Source organism: Mirounga angustirostris, unplaced genomic scaffold, assembly GCF_029215605.1.
Source record: "Mirounga angustirostris isolate CCGP_5_RB_7025 unplaced genomic scaffold, mMirAng1.0.hap1 SCAF_6, whole genome shotgun sequence".
NCBI classification, from domain to species: domain Eukaryota; kingdom Metazoa; phylum Chordata; class Mammalia; order Carnivora; family Phocidae; genus Mirounga; species Mirounga angustirostris.
Genome location: NW_026991714.1, coordinates 84018135 through 84035062, shown reverse-complemented (window position 1 = coordinate 84035062; position 16928 = coordinate 84018135). Strand labels below are relative to the sequence as shown.

At 41.2% G+C, this 16928-nt stretch overlaps 1 protein-coding gene across 4 annotated transcripts in view; it reads right to left on the bottom strand.

The window, feature by feature from the left end:
• The window catches only part of PCNX2 (pecanex 2), a 306833-nt gene that overhangs the window by 157379 nt on the left and 132526 nt on the right, over positions 1–16928 (bottom strand). For all 4 annotated transcript variants that reach the window (XM_064594619.1, XM_064594618.1, XM_045877819.3 and 1 more), the window contains 2 exons: positions 11001–11110; positions 9552–9648 (listed from right to left, as the gene is read on the bottom strand). In XM_064594619.1, the coding sequence (XP_064450689.1) occupies positions 9552–9648; positions 11001–11110 (207 nt within the window). The remainder of the gene's footprint in view (positions 1–9551; positions 9649–11000; positions 11111–16928) is intronic.

Below are 16928 nucleotides of genomic sequence, written 5' to 3'. Positions count from 1 at the left end.
CACTTCCTTCATGTCACATACAAAACTTAACTCAATGTGCATTATAAACCTAATTTAAACTATTGAATTTCTCAAAGAAAGCATAAGAGGAAATCTTAAGTGACCTTGGGATTGGCAAAGCTTTCTTAAATAGAACACCAAAAGGTGGAGGTTTAAAAGAGAAGAAGTCATTAAATTGGAGTTCATGAAAATTTTAAACATTTGCTCTTCAAATGAATAAAATGAAAAGGCAAGCCAGGGACTGAGAAAAATAATTGCAAAACATATATCCAACAAAGAACTTTTATCTATATTAATATATAAAGAACTTTAAATATAAAAAAAAGAACTTTAGAAATCAATAAGAAGAAGTCAAACCATTTTTCTCCACCCCCATTCCCAACTGCAAATGGGCAAAGTTTTGAACAGACTCTTCACCAAACGTGATAGCAAATGGTAATTATTGAGCTTTTCAAGCTAGTGTTAATTTTTTTTAAGATGTATTTATTTATTTGAGAGAGAGAAGGGGAGAGAGAGAGAGAGAAAGAGAGAAGGAGCGGGGGGAGAAACAGAGGGAGAGGGAGAAATGGACTCCCTGCTGAGCAGGGAGCCTGATGCGGGGTTCGATCCCAGGACTCTGGGATCATGACCTGAGCCGAAGGCAGATGCTGAACCAACTGAGCCACCCAGGTGCCCCTCAAGCTAGTGCTAATTAATGAAACCACAGACCACTCTGTTAACATGGGTAAAAGTAACATCAGCAAAATAAAAAGAAAATAGCTCCCTCTTTCCCTACAGACACCAAAAAGCTGGTATTATTCTACTCCAAAAATTTTATTCCTGAAAATATTTTTTTTTCATAGAAACATGTTGTATACATGTGCCTTTACAAAAAGTATGAAGTGCAGCAGATTCTGATAAACACATTCATTCATGAAACAATACTGTACTTACTAATGCACAAGTACTATTCTTACAAACATCTCCTTTTCGTGTGCATTGAATTGTGTGTCTTAAATGCAGTACAGGGTAGCGAATGTGAAAATATTATTTTTTAAAAGCAATCTTGAGAACACCTGGACCTCAGAGACGGTTGCATCCTATGAAAATAGACTTTAAAACTGTGAAAGTTTGTAATTTTGGTTTTCTTATTAAATGACTTTGCTGATTTTAATATATATTATACATCTCTGTTTCTAAAAGACGTAAGTATGTGTGAGGTTTTAGTTTTAGTTTTGTTTTACAAAAGGAGAATTACTGGTGCTGCCTTCTTCCTTCACATGCTTGAAGGCTAATAACTCCGAGTCTGTTGAATCACTTATTTAAACAAAAGGTTTAGAATCTTTGCTTCATTTTGATAAATATCCTGAGTCTTAAAAGTGAACCATATGATGTTAGGTGTTACAAAAATCAGAATACAAAATACCTGAGCAAGATGCAAATTTAGGTCTCTGTAATTTTTTAGTATTAATTACTGTTTCCATTATAGGATAACATAATATTGTAGTGCTCTACAACACGAAGAAAGGGTAGATCATTTGTGATTACTATAGCCTGACACTAACAATATTAGCATTTTTATGCTTTCTGGGCCAGTATTTTTGCCTGTGAATGCTGAGGCATGGTTCTAGCTGTCATCATGATGTATATGGGTTTATCTATGCATATTTTATAAAGGTCTAATCGTACTGTGCATATAATTTTGTACCTTTTTCAACTGTACTTTCTTTTGTAAGCACTATATATATGTATATTATTGTAAGACTTATTAATAGTCACTTAATGACGAACTAATTGTCCATCTTGTGATGCCATAAACATATACACATACAAACAGTGCCAGAGTGGAAACTCAAAACATTAATTTCATGAATGAAAATGAATGTGCCATATTTAGTGCAAGCATTCCCTGACTTCTAGGTATTAGGTTATTTTCCATTTTTTACCATGATGAATTATGCTGCAGTCATGATCTTTATGCACCTAAATCTTTTTTTTTCATATTTTAAATTCATTCTCTAGAAAAACTGACAAATCAATTTATTTATATTATAGGTTATGAATTTTATAATTCTTGACAAATTATGCTTTTCCAGATGATTGTAATAATTTACACAAATATAAACAATATCTAAGAAATCTCATCTTGTCCCAGTTGGTAATATCACTAATTTATCCTGTGCTGACTGAGTGGACAAAAAAAGAATGCCATCTAGGGGCACCTGGGTGGCTTAGTCAGTTAAGCATCTGACTCTAGATTTCGGCTCAGGTCATGATATCAGGGTCGTGAGATGCAGCCCTGGGTCCGGCTCTGCGCTGGGCATGGGGCCTGCTTGAGATTCTCTCCCTCTCCCTCTGCCCCTCCCCCCTGCTCATGCGCATGCGCTCTCTCTAAAAAAAAAAGCCATCAAACTTTAATTTGCATTTCTTTCTGTATAAGTAGGGTAAATAGAATTCTCACAGTTACTTGTAAATATTTTGTCCCTAAATGAAATATATATATTGATATCATTTGCTTATAGAGTTTTAAAAATTAAACTGTGAGTTGTTGGTATAAGAAAGATATTTAACTTTTGTCAAATTTGCAATGAATATTTTACCAAATTATTTAATTTTATTGCCTTTAAGCATATAGACGTTTAAAAGTTTTATGTACTCACATCTAACTATGTGTGTATGTGTGAGTGTTTTATTTCTTTTCATTTTATAAATTCCAAGCCTGGAAAATTATCCCTTTTCTAGAATTTGAATAAATGTTTGATTTTATTTAATACTTTTTGAAAATTTCTTTTACATTTTTAAAATTGTGAGCCAGGCATATAAGAAAGTGCTTAAAATACATATGTACAATTTAAAAAATAATTATAAAGTGAACATCTCAGTGACTACCAACTGATTAAGAAATCTAGTGTTTCTAGTACCCAAGAAATCCCTTATGTGGCTCCCTGATCACAAACCCTTCTTTCCCCTCTTGGGGGTCCATATCAACTATCCTGACTGTGGTGAAAGTAAGCTTCTTACTCTTTAAACAAGAATGATTTGCTCCTTATGTATGTAATGTAAGCAATTTGGTTGACCTATTTTTACCCAATAGATGGCACCAGACTAGACATATTTGTTTATGTCTTGCTTCCTTTGCTCAACATTTACGTGGCTAAGACTCACCCATACCATTGCATATGGCTATGGTAAGGTCTCTTCTTTTGCTGTATACTACGCATTCCACTGTTGGTGCAATTTCCAATGGCTTCAGCTTAGGGCCCTTATGAATAAATGCAATGAGGAAAAATCTTATATGTGTATTCTGGTACAAAGGTGCAAGATTTGCTCCAGGGTAAATATCTAGGAGTAGAATTGCTGGCTGTAGTGTGTGTCTTCAACTTTTATGATACCAAATTGTTTCCAAAACAGATATACTAATTTACACTACCACCAACAGTATATAAGAGTTCCCTTGCTCTACACTTAATATTGTGAGAACTTTTCATTTTTTGTCAGTCTAGTAAGTATGAAATGGTAACTTGGTGTGGTTTTAGTGTGGAGTTTCCTGATTATTAATTAGTTTGCATATGTATTCATGGTTTGGGCTATTTTTATTTTCTCCCTGCCGAAGTGCATGTACAAGTCTTTTGGCCATTTTTAATTGAGATATCTGGCTTTCTTATTGATTTATAACAATTTTATATTCATCTCAACACTAGTGCTTTATCTACTATACATATTTTAAAAATTGTTTCCCATTCTGTAGCTTATTTTTTTAAATCTCTTTTTGGGTATTATTTGATTAAATCAAAGGTCATAATTGTAATGAACTTCCTTATTTTTTCTTGTTTAAAAAATTCTTTCCTACCCTAGATTTATCATAAAGATAACTTCCTTTATTATGATTCTAAGCACTTTCAGGTTTTATCATCTAGTATTTAGGTTTATAACCCATCTGGAATTGACTTTTAATCAGAGTTTCACACAGGAGTCCTGTTATGTTTTGTTACTGATGAAGAACTGTTTTTTATCATTCTGTTTTTCCCTTCCGTACAGGAAGGAAGTTACATACTATGTTTCTATTCCTTTAGCAGTTACACCAAACATTCCAACATGCATACTTCACTTATCACCGTCTTGAGTTAATCAGTACCTTTATTTGTCTCTTGGACATTACTAAGAATTTTTAAGTCTTGGGTCCCTTTCTCCTTTCATCCAAAGTTGTGGGTTATCCTCTTCTTATGGTTTTATACAGTTAATGTTTGTTTAAATTTCTCTTTGCACTTTCGTGCAAATTAGACTTCCCATCTGAGACCATCTGAAAAATATTCCTCAGCATTACATTTAGTGAGAGTCTCTCAGCTTCTGCTTGTCTAAAATATTCTTATTTTGCTCACCTTTGAAGATATTTTCACTGGGCATAGAATTCTACCTTGGCAGTTACCTTTTTTTACAGAACATTAAATACATCAAACATCTGCCTTCTATGATTGATTTTGATAAGGGAGCTTTCTGTTTGTCATTCGTTTGAATGTAATCCGTTCATTTTGTTTGACTGCTTTAAGATGGTCTGCGTCTTTGGTGTCTGCAGTTTCACTATGGTTTTTCCAGTGTGGATTCCTGTGTTTTACTCTGCATGTGATTCACTGGGATGCTTGAATCTCCAGATTAGTATCTTTCATCACATCTGGTAAATTCTCAGATATGATCTCATCAGACATTGATCATGCTCCAGTCTCTCTCTCCCCTGTTTTTCTGAAATTCTTACTAGATATATGTTAGATCTTCTTACTCTCTTTCACATGTCTTCATCTTTATTTTGTATTTCTTAATTTTATGTCTGTCATTGTTACCCCCGAGATACTTTCTTCTTTTAGTTCACTAATTCTTTCATCAAAGGCATCTAATCTCCTGTGTGTGTGTGTGTGTGTGTGTGTTTTGTTTTGTTTTCTTCAACTGCTTCATTTTCTGGTTTTTTGTTTAGGAAGGTCTATTTGGTTCTCTTTCAAACATGTTGGATCATTTTAATATTTTCTATTGTCTATAAGTTTTACCTTTCATTCCTTTAAACACAGTAGGTATAGTTGTTTTAAAATCTGTGTCTGGGGGCGCCTGGGGGGCTCAGTCAGCTAAGCATCTGCCTTCGGCTCAGGTCATGATCTCAGGGTCCTGGGATCAAGCCCCAAGTTGGGCTCCTTGCTCAGCGGGGAGCCTGTTTCTCCCTCTCCCTCTGCCCTCTGCCCCCCCCCATGCTCTCTCTCTCTCATGTCCTTTCAAATAAACTCTTTAAAAATAAATAAATAAAATAAAATAAAATCTGTGTCTGATAGTTCCAGTATGTGAAGTACTTAAAGACCTGTTTCTACTGGTTCTTTGTTTCCTTGTGTAGTTTAAATTTTTTTTTTTTTTTTTTAATTGAGAGCTGCTCATTTTCCTTAGAAAACTTGTTTGGGGAACACTTGGAGACCTAGGAGGAAAGAATCCTCTAAAGAGGATTCATGTTTGGTTTTGCCATGAGGTGTTTTTCCAGTGGGGGCCACTTCAATCTCGATTCATAAATTTAGCGTTTTTGTGCCATGCAGGTGTTAGAACTAGGACTGAAAACCTGCAGCAGACTACATCTCAAGGATTCTGTTGTAATGTTCAACACTGAGGTGCGTCTGCTTGCATTCCTCTGGCGCTGAGGATGGGAGAGATTTCTTCTGGTTCATCCTCCCTCTGAAGGTGGGTGCTTCAGTGCCCCAGCTTGATGAGCGCATGTTCTCACATCACACACCCGCCTTGGCAGCCTTGGGCTTTAGTTTCTCTGCCCCACAGCTTGAGGGCTGACAACTAAGGCTCAGGATCCCCTGGTTGGGCAGACGCCCTTGAGGCAAAAGAAGCTTCTTGCTCTGCTTCCTCCTGGCTCCCTGTTCACTTAAATTTTGACTTTGACTTAATAATTCCTTATCTTTTTGTCAGTTTTTTGTCACATTTAAGAAGAATTTTTTTTTTTTGTATTTTATTCAGAATTTTCGTTTAAATCAGGAGAGAGTTTGGTTAAAATAATTCAGCCTGCCATAGTATCAGACATGGAAAAGTCTCATTTGCTCTTTGTCTTTTTAACTTACATTGGTGTCTGGTGAGGGATCAGCACACAAAATTATTTTTTCCCCTCCCACTGCTAAACAATGACCTCAACACCATACACTGATTAATCCATTCTTGATTGTGACATTTAATTTTCACATAATACATTTGTATAAAAATTTGCCTCCTTTCTGTGTTTTACTGATTCACTAATCCCATCCTCTAGTCTTGGATGAGTCTCATAATTTTTTTCTGATTATTCAATCTTTACAATATACTCTTATATCTCAAAGTGCTAAGTTCCTCTTTCTTATTCTTCTTTTTCAGATTTTTTTAAAAACTATTATTAATGGCTATTCTTCTAAATGAACCTTAGAATCATTTCCCCAAGTTGTGAATATAATTCCTCTGGAACTGTTTTGAATGATATTAAACCTATAAATTTATTAGAAAGAATTGGCATTTAATAAATCTCGACCTTCCTATCCAAAATCAAGTCATGTCTATTTATCACCACTTATTCAGAACTTCATTTACATTTTAATAGACTGCTGTGGTTTTCTTTATTTCTGACACTCCTTGTTAAAATCATTCCCATTATCAATTTATATATTTTGTTGCTATTGTGAGTAGGATCATGTTTTCATTATATTTTCTAAGGTTATTTCTGATGTGTTAGAATGCTCTTGCTTTTTGAAATTTCCTTGTCTCTAGGGGTATTTATGAATTCTCATATTGATCATAGTTGATTTTAATAAACTTTTCTGTGCATTCTACATATACACAATAATGTAATCTACATTTTTTTTTCCTTTAGGACTTAACACGAGCCAGAACTTCCAAAACAATCTTCAATAATATTAATGTTTTGGTTCCCTATTTTATTGGTGATTCCAAGCATGTTTAACTAATAAATATATTGGCGCTTAGCACATTGAACGTTTTAAATCCATTGTGACATTTTATGTGGCACTTCGTGCTCCAACCCTAAAAAGAAACTCAAGAAGCCTTGGTCCCACACTATACAACCCAGCAGATGTAGACAGCATGGCCCCTGAAAAACCTAGGTGATACAACCAATGGTTAAAAAGAAGATGGTTGAACGATAAAAAAGAGGTCTTTGTTTTGTTGTTTTGTCTACTTTTTGTTTCTAGGAAATGAGAAAAATAGATACAATGGAAGTAACACAGCTGAATGGGTGAAGAGGGTAGAGATTGATGAGGATGAGTGAGGATAGAAAAAGAAAGACCAGGCTCCTAAGGCAGGTGGATAAGAGGGAACTAAGCGGAAAGTTTACATTGCTATTAACTATCATGTTTTGGTAATGAACTGAGTGCATAGTTGGCATTGTGCATACGAGAATGTATAGGCCCACTGATGGAGTGCTGGGCATCTCTGTTTCTAGATCGAGGTCCCTGGAAGCTCAGTCTGAGGGGACAGTCTTGTAAACATGCAGGCCCCATCACAGGCCAAATGAATTGGAATAGGAACAAGGGCTGGAAACCTGATCTAAGGAGGCTCCTTAGGGGCTACTCATACAAAGTGAACTTGAAGAAAAGAGAGAGAGAACGAAAATCGGAGACAAGAAGGGAAACCTTGTATTTGCACTGGGCACAAAAGGTTTTATGCACCAAACTGTAAAAGCTGAATCTGGTAGTCCTGTTAAAATATTATCATTAGACCAGAAGACTTTTCAGAGCAAAGAACACACACCACATTAAATCACCTACAAGCTATGTGCTCTGCATTACACAAAGCATTTCAAAATGAATGAAAACTGACTAAGGCAACACCTAGCCCACCGCATCTACTCATCCTAATGAAATGCTAGCAGCATCCGCCAAGCAAATTGCTTGTCGGATTTCATCGTTATTCGTACATTATTTTTCAATGCAATCAATCAGAAAGCATCTTCATCATTCATGAAATCAAGGAACATCTGGGGAGAACAATTTTTCTCAGACATCCACGGGAAAACTTTTGGGTTGACATCAGGCCATTCCCTGGCTTTTAGAGAAACTGACCCAGGAATGTCAGTTTAATCTTGCAAGTCTCCTGGCATCAACACTGGAGATCAGGTTGTTGATGCTATGCTTCAATGTCAAATGTTTTCCTCCCTTTTTAGCTGCCATCCCATCAGCCCCACAGGTTCACTTCCTGCCCTGCTTTGCAAACATACCTCTGCTTTTAAAATTCATGAACCACGCCCTTATTCATAGTGACCTCGCTTTGGTTTCTTTTTGGTGTCAAAAAAGCCTCCAAGCTTCAGCTTCCCCTGCAGCCACATTCAAAGGCATGGGGGGGGGGGGGCGGAGCTGAGTATGAATTTTTTACAATATTATCATGTTGACTGAATCCTGCACATTGTCTTGAAATTGCGGACTGCAGTTTAACTCGTCTAAATTCAATGCAATGTACTAAGCTTCGGGTGCAGGCACTGTGGAGACCAAGCCAAACGAGACTGCAGCTCCTGGCTGGAGGAGCTTGCAATCAATGGGTCATTAACTGCTGTTCTGTTGATCTGTCATTCCTAAAAAACACAGGACAAGCATGCCTTCCAGACAGCAGTCCGCTTCAAGCTCAACACACAAATGATTGGGAGATTACATAATCGAGGAACAATTACTTTTTAAAGTAGTAATGTTTGGAAGTTGATACCAAAGAGGCTACACCTGCTCAAAGGATGTTCGACACCACCCCAAACCGTTTTCCTGGTGGACAAAGAAAGAGCATCCTTCTTCTAAGTCTTTGTGCTCTGTTCTTCCTTCTTTTACTGTTTCCTTTTCCCTTCATGTGCTCCAACCAATATAGTTGCTCCCTTCTCCAAAACCCAAGGTCTCCTAACAAAGGCTGTGCCAATGTCAGCCTTCAACATGGGCAGAGTACTCTGAGCTTAGCATGAGGCTGAGGCCAGAAGAGGTGGAGAGGACTGCCTGGAGCACATCAGGAACCAGCTTGGCGGAAGGTTTATTTGAGAAGTTTTGGGTTTTTTTTTTTAAAGATTTATTTATTTATTTGACAGAGAGAGACACAGAGAGAGAGGGAACACAAGCAGGGGGAGTGGAAGAGGGAGAAGCAGGCTCCCCGCCGAGCAGGGAGCCCGATGTGGGGCTCGATCCCAGAACCCCGGGATCATGACCTGAGCCAAAGGCAGACACTTAACGACTGAGCCACCCAGGCGCCCCTATTTGAGAAGCTTTGACTTGTGCACAGTGGGTCTGCGGCTTGGTGCCAGAAGGGGGCGGAATTGACTGAACTTGTTTCATTGGAATATCCTAGCAACTGCCATCAACTGAGGACCAAGGGAGTGCCTGTGGCGGGCAGAGCAATCTGCCTTCCAGAGGCTCTAGAAGGGTCCACACCCGCCAGGCTGCTCAACAGTCCACATGTCGGCTGTAGATGCACTAGTGACTCTCATTCCTGGCTAGCCGGAGCCCCACTGAGGACCTGAGCTTTGCCCACAGGTTCCATGCCATGTTAAACAAAACCCTTACATACGTTATACAACACAAATATCTCACCACTGAGTCTTTCATCTTCTTGGGGAGAGGGTCTGCGGCCAATTCTTCCAGGTTTTGATGTAAACATTTAGGAAGCAATCTACAATGAATAAAGGACCTGAAAAGGAACAAATGCACAGCTTTTACTTTTTAAAATATGTGCATATTACAGTGTTTGAGGTAAACTGCCTCACCTGATACCTCACACTCCCAAATGGCAAGAGCAAGGGCTCTCTCCTTTAATGAATTCATAATAAAGGAAAAGAGGTACAGAGTCAAGTCATCACAAATATTCTGTTTTGATTTTCAGATTCCCTCTTCGTTAAAGGAGTCAAGTACGGGGTATGGGCACCCCAACTGCCAACAGCTAAGCTCACAGAGACTCTCTGTTTTGGTCAGCCCGCCAGGGCTTCATCCTCACAAAGAAATGGCAAGAAAATTCAAAACTCCAGCAAAATATTTGACAGGAAAAGCTATGCAAACCATATTTAATTTTTGTCCATTTCCTGTGCCTTTCATTTTGCTGCACGCCAGCAGCCTAAAATGATGGTTTCTCTGGCCCCCAAAGAGCTATGGCTATCCTAAGTCCAAATCTTCCGTAAGTTTGGAAAAATCACACGAGGTGATTGATTATCTGATCACGATCAGTTGGTTGATATCGGACACTCTGGCAACATTTCCAAGCATTTCCACTTCCAAAGTGCATATTTCTCTAAGATTTAAAAGACAAGATTAAAGGGAAGATAGAAAGTATATTTCAAGTGACTGAAGATGATTATTAAATACATTTTATTTATTTATTTATTTATTTATTTATTTGAGACAGAGAGAATGAGAGAGAGAGAGCACATGAGAGGGGGGAGGGTCAGAGGGAGAAGCAGGCTCCCTGCCGAGCAGGGAGCCCGATGCGGAACTCGATCCAGGGACTCCAGGATCATGACCTGAGCCGAAGGCAGTCGCTTAACCGACTGAGCCACCCAGGCGCCCTAAATACATTTTAAATGTAGGCGCAAACTTCACTTTGAACCCAGAGGGCCCCGCTGTGTTGGGAACACAAAGCAACAGAACAAAAGACAAACCTTTCAGAGATGCCAGTCTAGTGTGTCCTCAGAGGAACCGCCTAGTGATGCTGCTTAATGGACCCCGAAAGGAGCCTGGTTGAGGTGGGAGCTGCCCACACAGTTCACCCAAGGGAAAGTCAAAAGCAGCACTTGGGAGCTAAAAGCCCTCTGTTCCCAACATTGTGCATTTTACTCCCAAAGCAGGAGAGCAAAGGTGAAATGCGTGCTGAAAGTCGACCCTTGATTTTCTTAGTGTTTGGTCCGTCCTGCCTTTCTCCCACCCTCCTCCAGTGGTTGGCTAGGTGAGCAGCCAAAAGTTCAACCCCTCCGAGCACCGCTCGGCCCTCTCCCCTCTGTGACAAGGCGGGGCGGCGGGAACCAGGCACAGCTGTGTGTGCCCCTTACTCACAGGAGCACAGAGGGGTCACTACTCTGCCTGCTCAGATGGTAGGAAAGAGCAACCAAGAGGCCACAGAAGGCTGAAAACAGCGCCGGGATGTGCTGTGTGCTCCACGGTTCCTAAGGAAAAGACATCAGATACCAAGTCATTCCACGGGGCAGTGCAAAACGTCAGGATCACTACCTACGAAACACTTGGGTGTGCGGCCCCGAGGTCCAGCCAGATGGATATGGTGTCCTGTGATTACTCCTGCCAGTGGACATACCAACACCTAAGGGACACAGAAACTTTGCCTATTTATGCACAATGATTTTTAAAAAATTTTTCTAATCTTATTTTATTTAAATTCAATTAATTAACATATAGTGTATCATTAGTTTCAGATGTAGAGTTGTTATTCATCAGCTGTGTATAACACCCAGTGCTCATTACATCATGTGCCCTTCCTAATGCCCATCACTCAGTTACCCCATCCCCCCAGCCACCTCCCCTCCAGCAACCCTCAGTCTGTTCCCTATAGTTAAGTCTCTTATGGTTTGTCTCCCTCTCTGATTTTGTCTTATTTTCTTTTTCCCTCCCTTCCCCTATGCTCCTCTGTTTTGTTTCTTATATTCCACATATGAGTGAAACCATATGATATTTATCTTTCTCTGATTGACTTATTTCAAGTTGCATCCACGTCATTGCAAATGGTAAGATTTCATCCTTTCTGATGGCTGAGTAATTTTCCATTGTATATACATATGCCACATCTTTATCCTTTCATCTTTTGATAGACATCTTGGCTCTTTCTACACTTTGGCTATTGTGGACATTGCTGCTATAAACACTGGGGTGCAGGTGCCCCTTCGGATCCCTACATTTGTATCTTTGGGGTAAATACCCAGTAGTGCAATTGCTGGGTCATAGGGTAGCTCTATTTTCAACTTTTTGAGGAACCTCCATACTGTTTTCCAGAGTGGCTGCACCAGCTTGCATTCCCACCAACAGTGTAAGAGGGTTCCCCTTTCTCTGCATCCTTGCCAACATTTGTTGTTTCCTGACTTGTTCATTTTAGCCATTCTGACTGGTGTGAGGTGGTATCTCACTGTAGTTTTGATTTGTATTTCCCTGATGCCGAGTGATGTTGGCATTTTTTCATGTGTCTGTTGGCCATTTGTATGTCTTCTTTGGAGAAATGTCTGTTCGTGTCTTCTGACCATTTCTTGACTGGATTATTTGTTTTTTCAGGTGTTGAGTTTGATAAGTTCTTTATAGATCTTCGATACTAGCCCTTTATCTGATAAGACATTTGCAAATATCTTCTCCCATTCTGTCGGTTGTCTTTTGGTTTTGTCGACTGTTTCCTTTGCTGTGCAAAAGTTTTATATCTCAATGAAGTCCCAATAGTTCATTTTTGCTTTGGTCTCCCTTGCCTTACAAACATTGACTTTGACATGGGATAGGATAGGGGTAGGGACATTACAAACTAATTGTACATATTTATGAGTCTATTTACTTAATCTTTTCTGAGAATATTTTTACTTCATCTTTTCCAAAATTTAAGTTTTTATAAGATGTAACATTAAACATGTGTTGCCTCCTCTGAATTCATTGTAATGGTAATGATAAGAATTGCGTTTCCTAGTGTTTACTGAATCAATGGTTTAAAATGCCATCTAAACATGGCATTAAAGATCAACTAGGGGACTGAATGAAACTCAGTACAAATTAGACAGACCCCTGAAGAAAGAGAAAGACGGTTCAAAATGAAAAGAGCCTGACAGTTCAGGCTTAACATGATAGCAGGACAGACGCCAGAGATCAATACACTGTACTTGGGGTGGAAGAGAAAAGAGCACAGACAATACGTGTCCCCACTGTGAGCAGTGCGGGGGGGCCCGGGACCCCACAATCGTCGACTCATACCTGGCACACCCTCCAACACAAACATGGTTTCCTACACTTGGAAACCTGCAACATATTCAGACTTTCCATGACCATTGACAGAATCTACTGGCGCCCTCCGAAAGCTGAACCTAGCACAGGACTTCGATGCTTTTCTCTCGAGGTTTTGATCCTCTAACTCACCAAGTGTTTCATCAGAGACGCAGGAGTTGTTCACTAGGCTTAAAATGAAATCTACAAATGGATGAGCCACCCGTGTTGGTTTTCTATTTGTGACTGCTAAGATACGCTGGAAAAGCAAGTGTTGCACTTGGTAGAGGGAGCGGTTTTGTTTTCATGGGCCTCACTTTCCTAGAAATTAAAATGCATTTCTTTCTTTCCCCCAGGGTGAGGGTCTAGCAGCCTGGGAGAGCAGCACGTGGAAGGGAAATGAAGAGAACAGCCGTGGAGCAGGCCGTTGAGCTCACAGCCCGACAGGCGGGAGGTGACACTGGCCGGTCCCATACACATCCCCTGTGCAAGTGGCCTCCGCCTCTCACACCAATTCCTAGCGCGCTGCTCTAACTTTCCCAGCATCCTGAAGGCACCACGGCAGCTTTCAAGACTTCCCTGATTCCCTGCAGATGCCTGCCCCACCAATTCTCCGGAATTCCTGCCCTCCGTTCCTCTCTGCTCCCTTTGGAGTTTCCTTCTGCAAAGCCCCAGCCTCCCGTGTCCTCAGGCCGGCCCTACGCTCGCACCCACAAAGTCCTCTTACTCCACAGACCTCCCCTCATTGGAGGAAATGGAACCCTCTCTTTGCACTGGTTCCTTCTGCTCAGCCAATAAAAATGCTTTTGCTGACATCTTTAAAAAATAAAAAAGGCCCCCTTCACCCAGTTACCCTGGCAAACCAGCCCACTATCTCTATCCCTCCATCGTGCCAGCCCGGCCTTGCAAGTGACCCCTGAGCTTCCTTCACAGGGGGCACCTCCCCGTGGGGGCAGCACTTCTTCACAGGGTGGGCTTCGAGCTGGGCCGACCTGGATTTGAACCCCGGTGCTGCCACAGATGAACTGTGTGGCCTTGGCTAAGTTACTCAACATCTCTGAGCATTAGGTTATCTTCCTCTTCTTTAGAAAAGAAACACAATACAATTCAAGAGTGGCTGCAAGGTACTCTTCTGTACCCCAGTTTTTGACACAGGAGGGTCCAATGCAGCCCCTACTAGGTGACTGACGCCCAGCACTCTGAGCCAGAAAGCTGGCTCTCCTGAGATGCTTCCTTTTCATTGTCCCCAGTCAGCTGATCCTCACGTGTCACCGTTACATCCTTCAACCCCTGTCCAGTCCTCACTTCTTCCACTGCATCCCACCGGGTAAGGCCTCCACAGCCTCTCTCTTTCCAGTTCTACTGCTAATAGCTTCTTAGCGGGAGGACTGAACACCAGTCTCCATGTCACTCCCCCACTCCGCAGCCCCCCCAATGTGTCTTCCACTTGGCAAAAGAACAGTCCTCTTCACCTAAAAAGCACTTCAATCGCATTAATGCCCTTCACTCAGTATTTTTCAATGATTCCTCATTGCCTACCAAATGAACCTACTCCACAGGAAGCTACATAAGCCAATTAGGATCTGACCATAGCCCAACTTTTCAGCCTCATTCCTCATATTTAGAGTCTGCACAGCAGCAAATCCATAAAGATAATGTTGCTTCCTCCCTCCTGCCTTCACACACAGGGCTCCGTCTGCACAAAGGGCTCTTGTGCTCTGGCCCTATTCCTCTCTCCTCTACCTGGTGAACTCCTACCCATGCTTCAGTACCCAGTATAAGAAGTCCCACCTGCCTGGTGCTGCATCCCCTCTTCCCAGGCAGATTGGGACACAGCACCAAAATGTGTCAAAGATGCATCAAAAACATCTTTAAACACTTCTACTTCAACACTTAAGATATCTCACTTCTGTTAGTTGTAGGCATGGGTAGGACTTGGTCCCTCATCTGAGAGTCGCTGGTGACAGTTGTGCTTAGAACAGTCTCCCGAGGAGGGCAGCCTTGCCTCTCTCTTTCCCCTGTACTTGGCGCAAATGTCAGGACATCAATGTGTCCATGAGTGAGTGACTGCGAGGTGTGTTTTCATCACTACATCGGTCCCTTTTCTGTGACCTGTGTGGAAAATAATTTTCAGCAAGAAAAAAGGGTGGAGAAATTAAGTAGCTTAGATCAAATGTGGACCAGGCAGTGAAGTGCCACTGACATAATTAGACTCTCAGAGGAAAGGTGATTCTGTGACCTTCGAACTCATTTTTCCTTCAAACTGCGGCCCCAATACCAGAAAAGTTATTCTGAAGTTTGAGAACTTTCTTCTTTTCTAAGAGTCCATTCATGAAGCATGTATTGGCCCCCTGCTGTGTGCCAGGCGCCAAGGTGCACGCTTGTGAGGAGGGTGGACACAGGGACATGGGAGGAAGAAGACTGCAGTAAGGTATGACGAGCCACGTGATGGTGTGGCCACATGATGGTGCAGCGGGAGGCGCTCGGCACTCATGGAGCAGGAAGCAGAGGCTCAAGTGAGTCAAGGGAGTGGCTTTTAATTGCACAGAAGAAATGCAGGAGCGTGTGGTCCTTCCCCTCTAGGGCCTTCTAGACAGGCCAAGCTCTCAGCTCTTTGGGCACCTGTGTGCAGACAGAGCTGCCCTGCTCCATCCTCCCGTCTACTCCTCCGCTCCCTGCTCTGGCCACCCGCCTAGGGCTTCATATTGGGCTGTCACAAAAACAAACACGAAAAGTTTTCCAAAAGGGAAAAACCTGCAAGATTCTACTTCCTTCCATTAAGTCCTCTGCATTTGCCTATGCTGTGTATTTAATTTACAATTTTGTGAAGGTAGAGGCCTTCCTTCCACATGCAGTCCATTAATATGCAAATGCTGGGGGGGCAGAATCACTCTGCAATGGATTTAGTAACCATGACCATGGAAATAACCGTCACTGCATGGAACGGAGAAAAAGTCAAGGGAGCAAGCACCGGCAGGAGGTGATTCTAGGCTCCTCACTTCCTGGAAGAAATGATTCTGTGGAAGGTCCTTCCCTTCCCCAGGCCTCAGCTTCCTCTTTTGTGAAATAACAATGGCACCGTTCTTAAAGTATTGCTGTAATGACCTAATGAGATCTGAAACAGCCTTGCCCATTGCAAAGTAGCGTGCCAGAGTCAGTTTCTTACTAACTAGAAAAGAAGCCATACCATGATGGATGGTCCTCACAGACAGTAAATTAAATCCGGACGAAATCTATTTAAACAATCACATTTACCCCCTTTACCCACCGAATATCCCTTACCTAATCTTGTCTCATTTATTCTAGACTTAACTAAATCTCTCCAAGGCAAACAGGAAAGGTCAGCACTGAGGGACACTCCCTCCTTACCTTCTAAAATAGCCATTGGTGGAAAAGCCAATATCAAGTCAGAAACAGTGGAGTAGGAGGTGAGTGATCTTCTACTTCCCAGCATTTGTCTCAGTCTGTGATTACGTATCTGTGTAAGTAACTACTGGATTGACATCTGATCCCTCCACTGGGCCCAGCCATTGACAGCAGGGACTCATCTGCCTTACCCCAGTGTGTTCTCAACACCTCATGTGAGCCCCCGGCCCTGAAAGACATTTAATAAATATGGATGGAACCAATACAACTGTTACTTCCTTACTATATAATGCACACCTAAGAAGGGGAGCAGCACGGATCTTTTTAAGTATCTACAAGTACACAGGAGGTCCATCTTGTAGAGTGGGCAATGGTAGTGGAAAGCATGGGCTCTGGCGTAGGACTCTTCCATCCTAACTCTGCCCATTATTTGCACTAAGACACTGGCAAGCCACAAAGCCTCGGTTTCCTTATCTAAGATAATTTCATAGTGCACACCCCCTAGGGTTGTTGTAAATATCATATGAAATACTATATGTGAAGTACTTAGAGTTGCCAGTATAAAATGCTCAATAAATGTCTGCTATTACTATAATCTTTACTAAGTTACTGTCTCAGTCCAATTGGGCTGCTATAACAAAATATCAGACTCAT